At 41.0% G+C, this 22,330-nt stretch overlaps 1 protein-coding gene across 1 annotated transcript in view; it reads left to right on the forward strand.

The window, feature by feature from the left end:
- LOC128652572 (uncharacterized) overlaps positions 1-22,330 on the forward strand; it is a 194,019-nt gene that overhangs the window by 67,541 nt on the left and 104,148 nt on the right. Inside the window, exon 6 of the mRNA XM_053705504.1 lies at positions 1,342-1,430. Within this exon, the coding sequence (XP_053561479.1) occupies positions 1,342-1,430 (89 nt within the window). The remainder of the gene's footprint in view (positions 1-1,341; positions 1,431-22,330) is intronic.

Below are 22,330 nucleotides of genomic sequence, written 5' to 3' on the forward strand. Positions count from 1 at the left end.
ATCTCAACTTAGTATCAGATAGCAATATCAATGAGGAAAATGTTGTTCCTTCCTTTTTTGTCCTTTATTCTTTTTCTCAGAAGGATTGCCTGTTGCATAACCTGAGTGTTGTGCGTGCTCAAAAGTTACTTTCAAGCATCTAAAGATTTTAGGCAATCAAATGTCCTGTTCGTTGTTTTTTCTGATAAAAGTAAGTCAGAAAGCCTCTTAATATTCTTTCTTGCTGGTTGAGGAGTGTTATCAAGTTAGCACATGTAACTGGACAGCAGCCTTCTTAGAGTATTAAGACTCATTCCATTAGGGCTTTCCCTCCTTTAGGGTTTTTTTAAAAAAATGAAGCTTCTGTGGAACATTTTTAAAAAGGTGGACACATAGTCCTCATTGCATTCAATTATAGAAATTTGATACTTTTGCCTCTGCTGACGCTTACTTTGGAGGAAATTTCTGCAAGCGGTGGTGCCTTCTGTTTAGGTCCGCCTGTCTTGTTCTCCCTCCCTTTCATTCTCTGTCCTCTAGCTTGGGTATTGGCTCCCACTAGTAATTGGAATAAAATTGTGGACTCTCCATGCCATAGGAAAGAAAACAAAATTTATGCTTACCTGATGTATTTATTTTCGGGCATGGAAAGTGTACGACCCGCCCTTATTTAAATTTAAGACGGCAGTTCTTGGGTACAACCCTTGTGTTAACTTTTTCCATTTTCCTTCAGCCAAATGACTGGGGATTATGGGTAAGGGAAGTGACACTTAAAGGGATACTGAACCCAATTTTTTTCTTTCGTGATTCAGATAGAGCATGCAATTTTCTAATTTACTCATTAAATTTTCTTCATTCTCCTGGTATCTTTATTTGGAAAGCAAGCATATACGTTTAGAGGCCGGCCCATTTTTGGTGAACAACCTGGGTTCTTGCCGATGGATAAATTCACTCACCAATAAACAAGTGCTGTCCAGGGTCTAAACCAAAAATTGGCATGCTCCTTAGCTTAGATGCCTTTTTCAAATAAAGATAGGGAGAGAACAAAAAAATTGATAATAGCAGTAAATTAGAAAGTTGCTTAAAATGACATGCTCTACCTGAATCACAAAAGAGAATTTGGGTTCAGTGTCCCTTTAACAGCTTTGCTGGGGTGCGCTCTGCCTCCTCCTGCTGGCCAGGAGTTGAATTCCTACTAGTAATTGGCATGAAATCGTGGACTCTCCATGCCCGGAAAGAAAGAAATGTATCAGGTAAGCATACATTTTTGTTTTTACTTCTTTCTATAGATTCACAAATTGTCACAGTTGGGAAAAGTAATTTGAGATGTTTTTTTTTATTTTCTATTTTGTGCTTGTTTTGTAGGTGCTGTGCAGCAGTTTAAGAAGCCTCTCTCAGACAAAAGCTTACATCAACTTGTTGCTCCTAAACAAGATGGTATTCTTCACTCCCAAGTAAATTTAGCTTTCTTCTTATGTATCATCCTAAAATTTCCCATTTTTGGTTCACTGTAAATGTTTCTACTAACTTCTTGTCTTGGAAATCACTTATGTTCTAATGCAGGGCTTGACAACAAATATGTAGGAGCCAGAAAGATTTGGGCATCCACATGATTTTATGTGTGTGTGTGTGTGTGTGTGTATGTTTAAATTATATATACTTTAAAAATTTTAATATATTTAGATTAAATTTACAGAAATCACATATTTTCAGTGTAAAACTAATTCACCCTACTTAAAGGGATAATTGACAGTATTAAATTGTAATATACAAATGTTTAATTATGTGTAGTTAAAGTGAATGTAAATTTTGATGCTAAAGTGCCCGGTTTTTAAAAATTCGATTAAAAACAGGGGCACTTTAATTCATCAAAATTTACATTTCACTCGTGTTGTAAAAAAAAACTTACCTTTTAATCTTGACAGCCGCTCCAGCTTCCTCCACCCGTCGCAAAGCCTCTTCCTGGGTCTAAAATGAGGAATTGGGCTTGAATCAGACACTGATTCCCCCCCCGGGGGAAGCAGTGATTGGAGGATGACCGATCCAACATTTGACATCAGAAATGGCTTGTGACGACCGGGGGAAGCTGGAGCGGCTGTCAAGTTTAAAAGGTAAGTATTTTTTCACAACACGAGTGAAATGTAAATTTTGATGAATTAAAGTGCCCCTATTTTTAATCGAATTTTTAAATACCGGGCACTTTAGCATCAAAATTTACATTCACTTTAAACTTTGCAATATACTTTAATTTATTTATTTTGTCCCATTTTCCTGTAATTTAACTCTGAAAAGTTGTTGTTTTTTTCTAAAATCCACTGAGCTTCTATAAAAGAATGGGCTCTGCCATGTTTGATCTTAAAGGACCACTCAATGCAGTGGAATTGCATAATTAACAAATACATAATAAAAAGACAATGCAATTGCACTTTGTCAAAAAAATCTACTGCTTAGTTAAAATTCAAAATTTCTCCCATTTTCTAGCCTCCTGTATCATGTGACAGACATCAGTCAATCACAGACTAGTATACGTATACTCTGTGAAATTGTGCACATGCTCAGAAGGATCTTGTTCCCCAGAAAGTGTCAATATAAAAAGACACTGCAAAATTTGCTAATGGAAGTAAATTGGAAAGTGACTTAAAACTGCATGCACTATCTGAATCATAAAAGTTTATTTTGACTTGTGTCCCTTTTAAGTTGTGCCTTATCTATTTCCCATGCTGAAACTATTAGGGAAAGATATATATAAAACGGGCAATAAATGAGACTGTCCAAAAAAGGCTATGTGGAATATAAAATGATCTAATAGGGATTCAACACAGCCTTGTTTGCACAATCAGAGATAAATAGAAAACAAGTTAAAACTCTGCGGCACACGGCTCTGGGGCTTGGAGGGGTCCTCCGGGCAACACATAACTTTTTCTATATAGAAGGTGGGCCTTCAGAATCTAGGATATGCCAAATAAGATGGTGGTGAAGATTCAATAAAATAGTCTTGCCTAGTGGTCTATGGCCGGGATCACTTACTTTTGCTAAGATTTAAGGATGCTATTCTATGATATATATATATATATATATATATATATATATATATATATATATATATATATATATATATATATATTGTCCAATAAAAATATAAAAAAAACCAAAAAAACTCTGCGGCACCCATTACTTTACTTTATAGAAACTAAAGTACTTTTTGAAAACTAAACCTTTACACATGTCTCATCATCCTTGTGGGATTACACCTCCTGGTCAGCAGGAGGCAAAGAGCACCACAGCAGAGCTGTTAAATAGCTCCTCCCTTCCCTCCCAATCCAGTCATTCTCTTTGCTTACGTTAGTGATAGGAAGAGGTAAAGTGAGGTGTTAGATTACATTCTTCAATCAATAGTATTATTTTTAAAGTAGGTCAAGATTGTGCTACTTTGTTCTAGGGTTTAGCCGTAGTACATATCAGTCTCTTCAGTAGAGCTCTTGGTGGCTTTAGAGCAATGGGAACTGGTGGGACATTCTCACTGCGCCTCCCATACAGTTATGCTGCCCTTCTCATGATGGCCTAAGCAATATCTAACTCAGGCTCTATCATTTTCCACAAGGCTATAGGAGGGAGAGGACCTCTTAAACCTGTTGGAGCTGTCCTGCTGTCGGACAGCATTAAGGTAAGCGCAGTCAAAGGACTCAGAGGACTCTGCACTTATACGTTTATACATTTATTTTTCTTGGGGCTAATGGATCCTTGGACTTGGGAACATAAGACTCTCCATGTATGGAGGGGTTTTGTATAGTGACAGCATATGTACAGGCACTGGGGTTGGGGGTAAAAAGCTGGGCTCTATCGGTTATTTTTTATTGGATTTAACTGGTAAGGGCTGTGTAAATGTTGACGCCCCACGGTGGGCGGGGCTACTTTTGCACGCTTTAGATTAACTAGAGACAGCAGTTTCTTTTGGCATCCGTTCCGGAGTTCCAGTTTTGTCTAGACATTTCAGCTGTTAGGCTTGCAGGACATCGGGCATTACGCTAGAACTGCAAGGTTAAGAAAGCAAGTGGTTGTTAGCGCTCTGAAGCCTGACCTGAAGCATTGCTGGGAGGAGCGGTCCGGAAACCGGTCGGCAGGTAGGCGCCTCAGCAAAGCTGTTGAGGCTGAGAGGTGTCTGATGGTAGGGCAAAAAACTTTTTAATCGGTTTAAATGTGAGACTTTTTTGCTTAACTCAGTAAAATAGTTGCATTTACTATTTTTAAAGGCACAGTATCCTGTTATTCATTCAGGATTTATAAGTGTTATTTTCTTTTACAAGATATGACGAGTCCACGGATTTCATCCTTACTTATGGGATTACACCTCCTGGCCAGCAGGAGGAAGCAAAGAGCTCCACAGCAGAGCTGTATATATAGCTCCTCCCTTCCTTCCCACCCCAGTCATTCTCTTTGCCTGTGTTAGTGATAGGAAGAGGCAAATTGAGTTGTTAGATATAGATTCTTCAACCAAGTGTTTATTATTTTTAAAGTAGTGCCACAGTGTGCTTTGTTCGGGGGTATAGCCTAGACCAAATCACTCTCCAATGCAAAAAGAGAAGCATTTGGTGGCTTCAAAGCATTGGGAACTTGTGGAACATGATTTTCACAGCGCCTCCCATAGATGTATACTGCCATGATTGTAAAAGTCTGAGGAAGTTAATGCTCAGTACTTTTTATTGCCACAGGCCAATGTTAAGAGGAGAAAAGGAACTTCACAAGCCTGGTGAGATGCCTTGCTGCCGGGCAGACAAAGTCTAAGATAAGTGCTAATCTTTATTTTCTGGAGAAGAGACATACAGAAATGGCTTAGCACTGTATTTGTGGACTATCCCTGGGAATGGGGGTAAGGTTTTTTTTTTTTTGTAAGGGCAGTTCTGTACCTCAGAAACGGCCTATTAATACTTTGTCAGCCGGTGGAGAGGCTTATCCTGTTTCACTACTTATGGGTAGTATAGGATTACTGTAAGAGTGTGTGGCTTGTTTGTTATCCCTGTGTCATCCGTTTAATAGAGAGACTGACAGGGTGCTCCTATCTAAGCATCCTGTTCCAATGGTTTTTTATTCAAGGGGAACTGTCTAGGAGATGTATTATACATTTTTAACTCTGTTTCTACTCATGTATGCGCGCCATTACACGGGGCATTGCGCTGAGTTGACAGGATAATTTCAGTGTCCCACTCTTGCAGAGGTTACTGAGGCGGCACCCGGACAGGGAATTGGTGCCTTTTCCTTTTTGGTAGTTATTACTTTACTGCTTGGGACTACCATAGGCTCCATTTTGTTTTTTACATAATTTGCCTCACACAGATTGAGCTTGATACGCCCACGGTGGGCGGAGCTTAGTTAAGCGCCATTATGTACGCACCATTTATTTCTAACAGATGCTCTGTATTTTCTACTTCGCACTGATTATTGCCTATGCCCACGATGGGCGAAGCATTGCTAGGGCCATTATGTATGCGCTATTTGGCTCATTCTCGGATGGGTCGCATGGCACCTCCTTGGCTGTGTTTCTAAAAACAACTTGCAGCTGGGAGGTTACTCTTGCACTGTCTAGAGTTTTGTAGAGATCTTTTGGGGTGTGATGATGGCTTCCCTGTCACGATGGGCAGCGGGGCATCACAAGTTCAAAGTTTAGTTAGAATTGGAGGTGCAGCTCAAAATGATTTGTATCATCGTTTACATAGACATAGTAAGACCTAAATCTTGTAACAGTACATACATCTTGCCCCTTATATGAAAGGAACAGATGGGGTTGTTCCCCATGTGTTATGAGTACTACAGAACTACCTTCAATATTAATTCATGTAAGCAATATTTTGACACTTTGCATGTCAGCTTTTATGCCTTAGATCATTACCTATACTGAAAAGGAAATATGTATTTTGAGGTCTTGCCTCTAATTCTTGTGGATAATTTATACATGCTGTTGCAGCATTTCTTTACATACTGTTATGAGCCTGGTGTCATTGACCACCCTTTTCCAGAATAGCTTTATGAACCACAGGCGCCCGTTTTGTAAAGGTCTTTCTGCTTCACTTGGGGTGACCTGGAATGTTTAACACTCAAATATTAAGGTGTTACTTTAACATTTAAAGACACAGTACAGTTTTCTTGGTGTCAGTTGATTACAGCCTTTTCAACTGTTGGTTTGCTAATCCATCCCTAGTGAGTTGGAGGGATATTAGTTTGCACTAAAATGGTTTTCCTTTTATATTTTAAAGACATAGTAAGATGTATGTCAACTGTTTATTTGTCCTTTTCTCTTTGGTGTCTCTAGACAGAGCAAATGCAGGACAGTAACATGTTAGTATGTGTAGATTTTATTACACTATCCATGCCACAATGTTTTACATGGGTCGCCCAATTTAATTAGGAACCACAGGCAGGGCTCTGCGGTTCCTTGCAAAAACTTTGTTTCTACACAGAGATAAGATGTTCCTTTTTTTTTTTTTATTTAAAAAAAAAAGGTTTTTTTTTGTTATACAAAGTGTGGCTGTTTTTTTGGTTGTTTCTTTCAGAATTGAAGGGACATTACCGTCCTGTTCTGAGTGCATTACATTAAATGAATTTCGGCTACTTGCTGGTTATTCTTTTTTTTATAATTAAACAAACGCTCTGAAGCATAGAGTTAAATTTCCTACTTCAAGGAAAATTGTTCCTATGCTTAAATTTGTTTGTCCTTTGACAATTGCTGTTAGGGAGTCTGTTTAAGTCTCTAAATTCATCTATAGATTCCAGCCAAGCCCTCCTGGAGACCCAACCAGGCTTGGAACTAGGGTAGTCAACCCAAGAAGCCCACTGCTGTTCCCAAGACAGCATGAAGGGGCGGCCCCCGATCCAGGACCGGATCTAGTAGGGGGCAGACTTTCTCTCTTTAACCAGGCTTGGATAAGAGACGTTCAGGTTCACTGGACACTAAAAATCGTGTCTCAAGGGTATCAGTTGGAGTTCAAAAATTCCTCCCCACGGGGAAGGTTTCTTCTTTCATGATTGTCTGTAGACCAGATAAAGAGAGGCGTTCTTATGTTGTGTAAGGCTTCTCCACAATGGGAGTAATCTGTCCTGTCCTAATACAAGGGCAGGGGTTTTACTTAAAAAAAAAAAAAAAAAAAAATTGTGGTTCCCAAAAAAGGAGGGAGCTTTCCGACCCATTTTAGATCTCAAAAGTCTACACAAGTTTTTCAGAGTTCCATCCTTCCAGATGGAGACCATTAGGCAATTCTTCCATTAACCCAGGGTGGTCCATATATGACTACCGTGGACTTATAGGATGCATATCTTCATATTCCTATCCACAGAGATCAACATCAGTTTCTGAGGTTTGCCTTTCTGGACAAACATTTTCAATTAGTGGCCTTCCTTTCGGGCTGGCCACAGCACCCAGATCTTTACGAAGGTTCTAGGGTCTCGGGTCTCTGCTAGTGGTTCTCAGACCGCGGGGCATTGCAGTGGCGCCCTATCTGGACAATATTCTGATTCAGGCGTCAACTTATCTGACAAAATCTCACATGGACAGTTATCTTTCCTGAGAACTCACGGTTGGAAGTTGAACATAGAAAAGGGTTCCCTTCTTGGGAACTCTGAGACTCGGTAGACATGAAAATATTTCTGACTGAGGTCAGAAAATCAAAGACTGCGGGGCATTGCAGTGGCGCCTTATCTGGACGATATTCTAATCCAGGCATCGTCTTACCATCTGACAGTCTCATACCGTCATGGTTCTATCTTTTCTGAGGACTCATGGGTGGAAGGTGAATCTAGGAAAGAGTTCGCTGATTCCAGACAAGGGTTCCTTTTCTAGGAACTCTGATAGAGTCGGTATCCATGAAAACTTTCTTGATGGAAGTCAGAAAGTTAAAGATTTTGAATACATGCCGAACCCTTCAGTCCAATCCTCAGCCATCAGTGGCTCAGTGCATGGAGGTAATTGGTTTAATGGTGGCGGCAATAGACATTTCGGTTGCTTGGTTTCATCTCAGACCTCTACAACTGACCATGCTCAGACTGTGGAATGGAGATTATGCAGATTTGTCTCCTCAGATTTGGATCAGGAGACAAGACTATATTCTTTCGTGGTTGTCGCTGGATCATCTGTCCCAAGGGACGTGCTTCCGCAGACCCTCATGGGTGATAGTGACAATGGAAACCAGACTACTAGGATGGGTTGCAGTCTGAAATTCCCTGATGGCTCAGGGTGTGTGGACTCGACAGAGTCTCTACTTCCAGTATATATTATGGAATTGAGAGCAATATTCAGTGCACTTCAGGCTTGGCCTCAGTTGGCTTCGGCCAAATTCTTCCGATTTCATTCGGACAACATCACAACTGTGGCTTACATCAATCATCAGGGAGGAACAAGGAATTCCTTAGCGATGACGGAAGTATCCAAGATATTTTGGTGGGTGGAGGCTCACTCTTGTTATGTTAGCAATCTACATCCCAGGAGTGGACTTCTGGGAGGCGGATTTTGAGCAAACAGACTTTTCTTCCGGGGGAATGGGAACTTCATCCGGAGGTCTTGGCCATTCTGATTCTCAGGTGGAGCAGACCAGTATTGGATCTGATGGCGTCTCGTCAGATTGCTAAACTTCCAAGATACGAATCCAGACCCAGTGATCCTCATGCCAAACTGATAGATGCCTTGGTCGTTCAACCTAGCTTATGTGTTTCCAACGTTTGCTCTCCTTCCCACGGGTGATTGCTCGGATCAAACAGGTGAGGGCTTCGGTGATTCTCATCGCTCCTGCGTGGCCCCGCAGGACTTGGTATGACGATCTGGTGAACATGTCCTCTCTGCCGCCGTGGAAGCTTCCATTGAGGCAGGACCTTCTCGTTCAGGGACCCTTCCATCATTCAAATTTAATTTCTCTGCAGCTGACTGCTTGGAGAGTGAACGCTTGCTTTTTATCTAAGCGAGGGTTCTCTGATTCGGTCATTGATACTTGATCCAGGCACGTGCCTGTTACTAGTAAGATTTACCATAAAATATCTTTATTGGAGTGAATCCAAGGTCTACTCATGGAGTAGGGTTAGGATTCCCAGGATTTTGTCTTTTCTCCAAGAAGGATTGGAGAAAGAGTTGTCAGCAAGTTCCTTAAAGGGACAGATTTCTGCCTTGTCTATTCTGCTACACAAACGTCTGTCAGATGTTCCAGACGTTCAATCTTTCTCTTGTAAGGTGTATCCAGTCCACGGATCATCCATTACTTGTGGGATATTCTCATTCCCAACAGGAAGTTGCAAGAGGACACCCACAGCAGAGCTGTAATATAGCTCCTCCCCTAACTGTCATAGCCAGTCATTCTCTTGCAACTCTCAACAAGCAAGGACGTTGTATGAGAGAGTGGTTAAATATAGCTAGTTTATTTTCTTCAATCAAAAGTTTGTTATTTTTAAATAGTACCGGAGTTGTGCTATTTTATCTCGGGCAGTAAATAGAAGAAGAATCTGCCTGAGCAGGTTGTAACTAAGATCCATTGCTGTTCTCACATATGTCTGAGGGGATTACACAGATGAGGTAACTTCAGCGAGAGAATGGCGTGCAGTTTATTCTGCTATCAGGTATGTGCAGTTATAATTTTTTCTAGAGATGGAAAACACTAGAAAATGCTGCTGATACCGGATTAATGTAAGTTAAGCCTGAATACAGTGATTTAATAACGACTGGTATCATGCTTACTCCCAGGGATAATACCCTTATGATATTGCAATATAAAACGTTTGCTGGCATGTTTAATCGTTTTTATATATGCTTTGGTGATAAAACTTTATTGGGGCCTAGTTTTGTCCACATGGCTGGCTTAAATTTTGACTAGAAACCATTTCCACTGTTGTAGTATAAAAGTTACAGTTGGTGCAGTTAAAATTACAAACTGTGACATCCAGCTTCCCTCAAAGGCCCTCTGAATGCTATAGGACATCTCTAAAGGGCCCAAAGGCTTTCCAAAGTCGTTTATTGGGGAAGGTAGGGCCACAGCTTGCTGTGGCAGTTGGTTGTGACTGTTAAAAAACGTCTATTTAGTTTTTTTTTTATCCGTTTTTTGAACTAAGGGGTTAATCATACATTTGCAAGTGGGTGCAATGCTCTGTTAGCCTATTATACACACTGTAAAAATTTCGTTTGATTTACTGCATTTTTCTTTCATGTAATTAACAAGAGTCCATGAGCTAGTGACGTATGGGATATACATTCCTACCAGGAGGGGCAAAGTTTCCCAAACCTTAAAATGCCTATAAATACACCCCTCACCACACCCACAAATCAGTTTTTACAAACTTTGCCTCCAAGGGAGGTGGTGAAGTAAGTTTGTGCTAGATTCTACGTTGATATGCGCTCCGCAGCAAGTTGGAGCCCGGTTTTCCTCTCAGCGTGCAGTGAATGTCAGAGGGATGTGAAGAGAGTATTGCCTATTGAATGCAGTGATCTCCTTCTACGGGGTCTATTTCATAAGGTTCTCTGTTATCGGTCGTAGAGATTCATCTCTTACCTCCCTTTTCAGATCGACGATATACTCTTATATTTACCATTACCTCTACTGATTCTCGTTTCAGTACTGGTTTGGCTTTCTACAAACATGTAGACGAGTGTCCTGGGGTAAGTAAGTCTTATTTTCTGTGACACTCTAAGCTATGGTTGGGCACTTTATTTATAAAGTTCTAAATATATGTATTCAAACATTTATTTGCCTTGACTCAGAATGTTCAACTTTCCTTATTTTCAGACAGTCAGTTTCATATTTGGGATTATGCATTGAATTATCATATTTTTCTTACCTCAAAAATTTGACTTTTTTCCCTGTGGGCTGTTAGGCTCGCGGGGGCTGAAAATGCTTCATTTTATTGCGTCATTCTTGGCGCGGACTTTTTTGGCGCAAAAATTCTTTTCCGTTTCCGGCGTCATACGTGTCGCCGGAAGTTACGTCATTTTTTGACGTTATTTTGCGCCAAAAATGTCGGCGTTCCGGATGTGGCGTCATTTTTGGCGCCAAAAGCATTTAGGCGCCAAATAATGTGGGCGTCTTATTTGGCGCTAAAAAATATGGGCGTCGCTTTTGTCTCCACATTATTTCAGTCTCATTTTTCATTTGCTTCTGGTTGCTAGAAGCTTGATATTTGGCATTCTTTCCCATTCCTGAAACTGTCTTATAAGGAATTTGATCTATTTTGCTTTATATGTTGTTTTTTCTCTTACATATTGCAAGATGTCTCACGTTGCATCTGAGCCAGAAGATACTACAGGAAAATCACTGCCTGCTGGATCTACCAAAGCTAAGTGTATCTGCTGTAAATTTTTGGTAGCTATTCCTCCAGCTGTTGTTTGTAATAATTGTCATGACAAACTTGTTAAAGCAGATAATATTTCCTTTAGTAATGTACCATTGCCTGTTGCAGTTCCCTCAACATCTAAGGTGCAGAATGTTCCTGATAACATAAGAGATTTTGTTTCTGAATCCATAAAGAAGGCTTTGTCTGTTATTTCTCCTTCTAGTAAACGTAAAAAGTCTTTTAAATCTTCTCTCTCTACAGATGAATTTTTAAATGAACACCATCATTCTGATTCTTTGGACTCTTCTGGTTCAGAGGATTCTATCTCAGAGATTGATGCTGATAAATCTTCATATTTATTTAAGATGGAATTTATTCGCTCTTTACTTAAAGAAGTTCTAATTGCTTTAGAAATAGAGGATTCTAGTCCTCTTGATACTAATTCTATACGTTTGGATAAGGTTTTTAAAGCTCCTGCGGTTATTCCAGAAGTTTTTCCTGTTCCTAATGCTATTTCTGCAGTGATTTCCAAAGAATGGGATAAATTGGGTAATTCATTTACTCCTTCTAAACGTTTTAAGCAATTATATCCTGTTCCGCCTGACAGGTTAGAATTTTGGGACAAAATCCCTAAAGTTGATGGGGCTATTTCTACCCTTGCTAAACGTACTACCATTCCTACGTCAGATGGTACCTCGTTTAAGGATCCTTTAGATAGAAAAATTGAATCTTTTCTAAGAAAAGCTTATCTGTGTTCAGGTAATCTTCTTAGACCTGCTATATCATTGGCTGATGTTGCTGCAGCTTCAACTTTTTGGTTGGAAACTCTAGCGCAACAAGTAGCAGATCGTGATTCTCATGATATTATTATTCTTCTCCAGCATGCTAATAATTTTATCTGTGATGCCATTTTTGATATTATTAGAGTTGATGTTAGGTTTATGTCTCTGGCTATCTTAGCCAGAAGAGCTTTATGGCTTAAGACTTGGAATGCTGATATGGCTTCTAAATCAACTCTACTTTCCATTTCTTTCCAGGGAAACAAATTATTTGGTTCTCAGTTGGATTCTATTATTTCAACTGTTACTGGTGGGAAAGGAACTTTTTTACCACAGGATAAAAAATCTAAAGGTAAAAATAGGGCTAACAATCGTTTTCGTTCCTTTCGTTTCAACAAAGAACAAAAGCCTGATCCTTCGTCCTCAGGAGCAGTTTCAGTTTGGAAACCATCTCCAGTCTGGAATAAATCCAAGCCTGCTAGAAAGGCAAAGCCTGCTTCTAAGTTCACATGAAGGTACGGCCCTCATTCCAGTTCAGCTGGTAGGGGGCAGGTTACGTTTTTTCAAAGAAATTTGGATCAATTCTGTTCACAATCTTTGGATTCAGAGCATTGTTTCAGAAGGGTACAGAATTGGTTTCAAGATGAGACCTCCTGCAAAGAGATTTTTTCTTTCCCGTGTCCCAGTAAATCCAGTGAAAGCTCAAGCATTTCTGAATTGTGTTTCAGATCTAGAGTTGGCTGGAGTAATTATGCCAGTTCCAGTTCCGGAACAGGGGATGGGGTTTTATTCAAATCTCTTCATTGTACCAAAGAAGGAGAATTCCTTCAGACCAGTTCTGGATCTAAAATTATTGAATCGTTATGTAAGGATACCAACGTTCAAGATGGTAACTGTAAGGACTATATTGCCTTTTGTTCAGCAAGGGAATTATATGTCCACAATAGATTTACAGGATGCATATCTGCATATTCCGATTCATCCAGATCATTTTCAGTTCCTGAGATTCTCTTTTCTGGACAAGCATTACCAATTTGTGGCTCTACCGTTTGGCCTTGCTACAGCTCCAAGAATTTTCACAAAGATTCTCGGTGCCCTTCTGTCTGTAATCAGAGAACAGGGTATTGTGGTATTTCCTTATTTGGACGATATCTTGGTACTTGCTCAGTCTTTACATTTAGCAGAGTCTCATACGAATCGACTTGTGTTGTTTCTTCAAGATCATGGTTGGAGGATCAATTTACCAAAAAGTTCTTTGATTCCTCAAACAAGGGTAACCTTTCTGGGTTTCCAGATAGATTCAGTGTCCATGACTCTGTCTTTAACAGACAAGAGACGTCTAAAATTGATTACAGCTTGTCGAAACCTTCAGTCTCAATCATTCCCTTCGGTAGCCTTATGCATGGAAATTCTAGGTCTTATGACTGCTGCATCGGACGCGATCCCCTTTGCTCGTTTTCACATGCGACCTCTTCAGCTCTGTATGCTGAACCAATGGTGCAGGGATTACACGAAGATATATCAATTAATATCTTTAAAACCGATTGTTCGACACTCTCTAACGTGGTGGACAGATCACCATCGTTTAATTCAGGGGGCTTCTTTTGTTCTTCCGACCTGGACTGTAATTTCAACAGATGCAAGTCTCACAGGTTGGGGAGCTGTGTGGGGATCTCTGACGGCACAGGGAGTTTGGGAATCTCAGGAGGTGAGATTACCGATCAATATTTTGGAACTCCGTGCAATTTTCAGAGCTCTTCAGTTTTGGCCTCTTCTGAAGAGAGAATCGTTCATTTGTTTTCAGACAGACAATGTCACAACTGTGGCATACATCAATCATCAAGGAGGGATTCACAGTCCTCTGGCTATGAAAGAAGTATCTCGAATTTTGGTTTGGGCGGAATCCAGCTCCTGTCTAATCTCTGCGGTTCATATCCCAGGTGTAGACAATTGGGAAGCGGATTATCTCAGTCGCCAAACGTTGCATCCGGGCGAATGGTCTCTTCACCCAGAGGTATTTCTTCAGATTGTTCAAATGTGGGGGCTTCCAGAGATAGATCTGATGGCCTCTCATCTAAACAAGAAACTTCCCAGGTATCTGTCCAGATCCCGGGATCCTCAGGCGGAGGCAGTGGATGCATTATCACTTCCTTGGAAGTATCATCCTGCCTATATCTTTCCGCCTCTAGTTCTTCTTCCAAAAGTAATCTCCAAGATTCTGAGGGAATGCTCGTTTGTTCTGCTAATAGCTCCGGCATGGCCTCACAGGTTTTGGTATGCGGATCTTGTCCGGATGGCATCTTGCCAACCATGGACTCTTCCGTTAAGACCAGACCTTCTGTCGCAAGGTCCTTTTTTCCATCCGGATCTGAAATCCTTAAATTTAAAGGTATGGAGATTGAACGCTTGATTCTTAGTCAAAGAGGTTTCTCTGACTCTGTGATTGATACTATGTTACAGGCTCGTAAATCTGTATCTAGAGAGATATATTATAGAGTCTGGAAGACTTATATTTCTTGGTGTCTTACTCATCATTTTTCTTGGTATTCTTTTAGAATTCCGAGAATATTACAATTTCTTCAGGATGGTTTAGATAAGGGTTTGTCCGCAAGTTCCTTGAAAGGACAAATCTCTGCTCTTTCTGTTCTTTTTCACAGAAAGATTGCTATTCTTCCTGATATTCATTGTTTTGTACAAGCTTTGGTTCGTATAAAACCTGTCATTAAGTCAATTTCTCCTCCATGGAGTTTGAATTTGGTTCTGGGAGCTCTTCAAGCTCCTCCGTTTGAACCTATGCATTCATTGGACATTAAATTGCTTTCTTGGAAAGTTTTGTTCCTTTTGGCCATCTCTTCTGCCAGAAGAGTTTCTGAATTATCTGCTCTTTCTTGTGAGTCTCCTTTTCTGATTTTTCATCAGGATAAGGCGGTGTTGCGAACTTCTTTTGAATTTTTACCTAAGGTTGTGAATTCCAACAACATTAGTAGAGAAATCGTGGTTCCTTCATTATGTCCTAATCCTAAGAATTCTAAGGAGAAATCGTTACATTCTTTGGATGTTGTTAGAGCTTTGAAATATTATGTTGAAGCTACTAAATCTTTCCGAAAGACTTCTAGTCTATTTGTCATCTTTTCTGGTTCTAGAAAAGGCCAGAAAGCTTCTGCCATTTCTTTGGCATCCTGGTTGAAATCTTTAATTCATCTTGCCTATGTTAAATCGGGTAAGACTCCGCCTCAGAGGATTACAGCTCATTCTACTAGGTCAGTTTCTACTTCCTGGGCGTTTAGGAATGAAGCTTCAGTTGATCAGATTTGCAAAGCAGCGACTTGGTCCTCTTTGCATACTTTTACTAAATTCTACCATTTTGATGTATTCTCTTCTTCTGAAGCAGTTTTTGGTAGAAAGGTACTTCAGGCAGTGGTTTCGGTTTGAATCTTCTGCTTATGTTTTTCATTAAACTTTATTTTGGGTGTGGATTATTTTCAGCAGGAATTGGCTGTCTTTATTTTATCCCTCCCTCTCTAGTGACTCTTGTGTGGGAAGATCCACATCTTGGGTATTCATTATCCCATACGTCACTAGCTCATGGACTCTTGTTAATTACATGAAAGAAAACATAATTTATGTAAGAACTTACCTGATAAATTCATTTCTTTCATATTAACAAGAGTCCATGAGGCCCACCCTTTTTTGTGGTGGTTATGATTTTTTTGTATAAAGCACAATTATTCCAATTCCTTATTTTATATGCTTCGCACTTTTTTTCTTATCACCCCACTTCTTGGCTATTCGTTAAACTGATTTGTGGGTGTGGTGAGGGGTGTATTTATAGGCATTTTAAGGTTTGGGAAACTTTGCCCCTCCTGGTAGGAATGTATATCCCATACGTCACTAGCTCATGGACTCTTGTTAATATGAAAGAAATGAATTTATCAGGTAAGTTCTTACATAAATTATGTTTTTCACTGTTTTTCAAATTCTGACAAAATTTGTTTCTCTTAAAGGCACAGTACCGTTTTTTAGATTTGCTTGTTAACTTGATTTAAAGTGTTTTCCAAGCTTGCTAGTCTCATTGCTATTCTGTATAAACATGTCTGACATAGAAGAAACTCCTTGTTTATTATGTTTAAAAGCCATGGTGGAACCCCCTCTTAGAATGTGTACCAAACGTACTGATTTCATTTTATGCAATAAAGATCATTTTCTGTCTTTAAAAAATGTATCACCAGAGGAATCTGACGAGGGGGAAGTTATGCCGACTAACTTCCCCACGTGTCAGACCCTTTGACTCCCGCTTAAGGGACTCACGCTCAAATGGCGCCAAGTACATCTAGGGCGCCCATAGCGTTTACTTTACAAGACATGGCGGCAGTCATGGATAATACACTGTCAGCGGTATTAGCCAGACTACTTGAACTTAGAGGTAAGCAAGATAGCTGGGGTGAGACAAAATGCAGAGCATACTGACGCTTTAAGAACCATGTCTGATACTTCCTCACAATATGCAGAAGCTGAGGAAAGAGAGCTTCAGTCAGTGGGTGATAATGACTCAGGAAAGATACCTGATTCTAATATTTCTACATTTAAATTTAAGCTTGAACACCTCCGCGTGTTGCTTAGGGAGGTTTTAGCTGCTCTGAATGACTGTGATACCATTGCAGTGCCAGAGAAATTGTGAAGACTGGATAAATACTTTGCAGTGCCGGTGTGTACTGATGTTTTCTCTTTTTAGGTGTATCCAGTCCACGGATCATCCATTACTTGTGGGATATTCTCCTTCCCAACAGGAAGTTGCAAGAGGATCACCCACAGCAGAGCTGCTATATAGCTCCTCCCCTAACTCCTCTTACTACCTCCAGCTATGTTGAGAGCTTGCAAGAGAATGAATGGATATGGCAAAGTGGTAAAATATAGTTAGATTTTTCTTCAATCAAAAGTTTATTGTTTTTAAATGGTACCGGAGTTGTGCTATTTTATCTCAGGCAGCATTTAGAAGAAGAATCTGCCTGCGTTTTTCTATGATCTTAGCAGAAGTAACTAAGATCCACTGCTATTCTCACATATGTCTGAGGAGTGAGGTAACTTATGAGGGAGAATGGCGTGCAGGGTATCCTGCAATAAGGTATGTGCAGTTAAGTTTTTCTAGGGATGGAATTTGCTAGAAAATGCTGCTGATACCGGATTAATGTAAGTTAAAGCCTAAATACAGTGATTTAATAGGGACTAGTATCAGGCTTGCTATCAGAGGTATATACTCTGATTAATGTGCAATATAAAACGTTTGCTGGCATGTTTAATCGTTTTTATATATGCTTTGGTGATAAAACTTATTGGGGCCTAGTTTTTTTTTTCCACATGGCTGGCTTTATTTTTGCCTAGAAAGTTTCCGGAGGCTTTCCACTGTTATAGTATAAAAGTTACAGTTGGTGCAGTTAAAATTACAAACTGTGACATTCAGCTTCCCTCAGCAGTCCCCTGCATGCTATAGGACATCTCTGAAGGGCTCAAAGGGCTTCAAAAGTAGGAGCTGTGGCAGTTGTTATGACTGTTTAAAAAACATATTTTTCTTTTTGTTAATCTGTTTTTTGTATTAAGGGGTTAATCATCCATTTGCAAGTGGGTGCAATGCTCTGCTAACTTGTTACATACACTGTAAAAATTTTGTTAGTTTAACTGCCTTTTTTCACTGTTATTTCAAATTTTGGCAAAATTTGTTTCTCTTAAAGGCACAGTAACTTTTTTTTTATATTGCTTGTTAACTTGATTTAAAGTGTTTTCCAAGCTTGCTAGTCTCTTTGCTTGTCTGTATAAACATGTCTGACATAGAGGAAACTCCTTGTTCATTATGTTTAAAAGCCATGGTGGAACCCCATAGGAGAATGTGTACTAAATGTATTGATTTCACTTTAAACAATAAAGATCAGCTGTTATCTTTAAAAGAATTATCACCAGAGGATTCTGACGAGGGGGAAGTTATGCCGACTAACTCTCCCCACGTGTCAGACCCTTTGACTCCCGCTCAAGGGACTCACGCTAAAATGGCGCCAAGTACATCAAAGACGCCCATAGCGATTACTTTGCAGGACATGGCGGCAATCATGGATAATACCCTGTCAGCGGTATTAGCCAGACTGCCTGAATTCAGAGGAAAGTGCGATAGCTCTGGGGTTTGACGTAATACAGAGCGCGCAGATGTTTTAAGGCCCATGTCTGATACTGCGTCACAATATGCAGAAGCTGAGGAAGAGCTTCAGTCTGTGGGTGACGTCTCTGACTCGGGGAAACCTGATTCAGATATGTCTACTTTTAAATTTAAGCTTGAGAACCTCCGGGTGTTGCTTGGAGAGGTTTTAGCTGCTCTGAATGACTGTGACACAATTGCAGTGCCAGAGAAATTGTGTAGACTGGATAAATACTACGCGGTGCCGGTGTGTACTGACGTTTTTTCCAATACCTAAAAGGTTTACAGAAAGTATTACTAAGGAGTGGGACAGACCCGGTGTGCCGTTTTCCACCCCTCCTATTTTTAGAAAAATGTTTCCAATAGACGCCACCACACGGGACTTATGGCAGACGGTCCCTAAGGTGGAGGGAGCAGTTTCTACTTTAGCAAAGCGTACCACTATCCTGTCGAGGACAGTTGTGCTTTTTCAGATCCAATGGATAAAAAATTAGAAGGTTACCTTAAGAAAATGTTTATTCAACAAGGTTTTATCCTGCAGCCCCTTGCATGCATTGCTCCTGTCACTGCTGCTGCTGCGGCGTTCTGGTTTGAGTCTCTGGAAGAGGCCTTTCAGACAGCTACTCCATTGACTGAAATACTTGACAAGCTTAGAACACTTAAGCTAGCTAATTCTTTTGTTTCTGATGCCATTGTTCATTTGACTAAACTAACGGCTAAGAATTCTGGATTCGCCATCCAGGCGCGTAGGGCGCTATGGCTTAAATCTTGGTCAGCTGACGTGACTTCAAAGTCTAAATTACTTAACATTCCCTTCAAGGGGCAGACCCTATTCGGGCCTGGTTTGAAGGAAATTATTGCTGACATTACTGGAGGTAAGGGTCATACCCTTCCTCAGGACAGGGCCAAATCAAGGGCCAAACAGTCTAATTTTGGTGCCTTTCGAAACTTCAAGGCAGGTGCAGCATCAGCTTCCTCTGCTTAAAACAAGAGGGAACTTTTGCGCAATCCAAGCCGGCCTGGAAATCTAACCAGGCCTGGAGCAAAGGCAAGCAGGCCAGAAAGCCTGCTGCTGCCTCTAAGACAGCATGAAGGAACGGCCCCCTATCCGGCAACGGATCTAGTAGGGGGCAGACTTTCTCTCTTCGCCCAGGCGTGGGCAAGAGATATTCAGGATCCCTGGGCGTTGGAGATCATATCTCAGGGATATCTTCTGGACTTCAAAGCTTCCCCTCCACAACGGAGATTTCACCTTTCGAGATTATCTGTAAACCAGATAAAGAAAGAGTCATTCTTACGCTGTGTGCAAGACCTCCTAATAATGGGAGTGATCCATCTAGTTCCACAGATGGAACAAGGACAGGGATTTTATTCAAATCTGTTTGTGGTTCCCAAAAAAGAGGGAACCTTCAGACCAATTTTGGATCTAAAGATCTTAAACAAATTCCTCAGAGTTCCATCGTTCAAAATGGAAACTATTCGGACAATCCTACCTATGATCCAGGAGGGTCAGTACATGACCACAGTGGATTTGAAGGATGCTTACCTTCACATACCGATTCACAAAGATCATCGGTTCCTAAGGTTTGCCTTTCTAGACAGGCATTACCAGTTTGTGGCTCTTCCCTTCGGGTTAGCTACAGCCCCAATAATTTTTACAAAGGTTCTGGGGTCTCTTCTGGCGGTCCTAAGACCACGGGGCATAGCAGTGGCCCCTTATCTAGACGACATCCTGATACAGGCGTCAAACTTCCAAATTGCCAAGTCTCATACGGACATAGTGTTGGCATTTCTGAGGTCGCATGGGTGGAAAGTGAACGAGGGAAAGAGTTCTCTATCACCCTTCACAAGGGTTTCCTTCCTAGGAACTCTGATAGATTCTGTAGAAATGAAAATTTACCTGATTGAGTCCAGGTTATCAAAGCTTCTAAATTTCTGCCGTGTTCTTCACTACATTCAGCGCCCTTCGGTGGCTCAGTGCATGGAAGTGATCGACTTAATGGTAACGGTGATGGACATAGTGCCATTTGCGCGCCTACATCTCATACCGCTGCAATTATGCATGCTCAGTCAGTGGAATGGGGATTACACAGATTTGTCCCCTCTGCTAAATCTGGATCAAGAGACCAGAGATTCTCTTCTCTGGTGGCTATCTCGGGTCCATCTGTCCAAAGGTTTGACCTTTCGCAGGCCAGATTGGACAATTGTAACAACAGATGCCAGCCTTCTTGGTTGGGGTGCAGTCTGGAATTCCCTGAAGGCTCAGGGATCGTGGACTCAGGAGGAGAAACTCCTCCCAATAAATATTCTGGAGTTAAGAGCAATATTCAATGCTCTTCTAGCTTGGCCTCAGTTAGCAACCCTGAGGTTCATCAGATTTCAGTCGGACAACATCACGACTGTGGCTTACATCAACCATCAAGGGGGGACCAGGAGCTCCCTAGCGATGTTAGAAGTCTCCAAGATAATTCGCTGGGCAGAGACTCACTCTTGCCATCTATCAGCGATCCATATCCCAGGTGTAGAGAACTGGGAGGCGGATTTTCTAAGTCGTCAGACTTTTCATCCGGGGGATTGGGAACTCCATCCGGAGGTGTTTGCTCAATTGGTTCATCGTTGGGGCACACCAGAATTGGATCTCATGGCGTCTCGCCAGAACGCCAAGCTTCCTTGTTACGGATCCAGGTCCAGGGACCCAGAAGCAACGCTGATAGATGCTCTAGCAGCACCGTGGTTCTTCCACCTGGCTAATGTGTTTCCACAGTTTCCTCTGCTTCCTAGACTGATTGCCAAAATCAAACAGGAGAGAGCATCAGTGATCTTGATCGCGCCTGCGTGGCTACGCAGGACCTGGTATGCAGACCTGGTGGACATGTCATCCTTTCCACCTTGGCCTCTGCCTGAGACAAGACCTTCTACTACAAGGTCCTTTCAATCATCCAAATCTAATTTCTCTGAGACTGACTGCCTGGAGATTGAACGCTTGATTTTATCAAGGCGTGGCTTCTCCGAGTCAGTCATTGATACCTTAATACAGGCACAAAAGCCTGTAACCAGAAAAATCTACCATAAAATATGGCGCAAATATCTTCATTGGTGTGAATCCAAGAATTACTCATGGAGTAAGGTTAGGATTCCTAGGATATTGTCCTTTCTCCAAGAGGGTTTGGATAAAAGATTATCAGCTAGTTCTTTAAAGGGACAGATTTCTGCTGTGTCTATCCTTTTGCACAAGCGTCTGGCAGAGGTTCCAGACGTCCAGACATTTTGTCAGGCTTTGGTTAGAATTAAGCCTGTGTTTAAACCTGTTGCTCCTCCATGGAGCTTAAACTTGGTTCTTAAGGTTCTTCAAGGAGTTATGTTTGAACCCCTTCATTCCATTGATATCAAACTTTTATCTTGGAAAGTTCTGTTTTTGATGGCTATTTCCTCGGCTTGTAGAGTCTCTGAGTTATCAGCTTTACAATGTGATTCTCCTTATCTGATTTTCCATACAGATAAAGTAGTTCTGCGTACAAAACCTGGGTTTTTACCTAAGGTAGTTTCCAACAAGAATATCAATCAAGAGATTGTTGTTCCATCATTGTGTCCTAATCCTTCTTCAAAGAAGGAACGTCTTTTAGATAATTTGGACGTAGTCCATGCTTTAAAGTTTTACTTACAAGCGACTAAAGATTTTCGTCAAACATCTTCCCTGTTTGTTGTTTACTCTGGACAGAGGAGAGGTCAAAAGGCTTCGGCAACCTCTTTTTCTTTTTGGTTTCGGAGCGTAATACGCTTAGCCTATGAGACTGCTGGACAGCAGCCCCCTGAAAGGATTACAGCTCATTCTACTAGAGCTGTGGCTTTCACCTGGGCCTTTAAAAATGAGGCTTCTGTTGAACAGATTTGCAAAGCGGCGACTTGGTCTCCGCTTCATACCTTTTCAAAATTTTACAAATTTGATACTTTTGCTTCTTCGGAGGCTATTTTTGGGAGAAAGGTTCTACAGGCAGTGGTCCCTTCCGTTTAAGTACCTGCCTTGTCTCTCCCTTCATCCGTGTACTTTAGCTTTGGTATTGGTATCCCACAAGTAATGGATGATCCGTGGACTGGATACACC

This window comes from Bombina bombina, chromosome 3, assembly GCF_027579735.1.
Source record: "Bombina bombina isolate aBomBom1 chromosome 3, aBomBom1.pri, whole genome shotgun sequence".
NCBI lineage: Eukaryota > Metazoa > Chordata > Amphibia > Anura > Bombinatoridae > Bombina > Bombina bombina.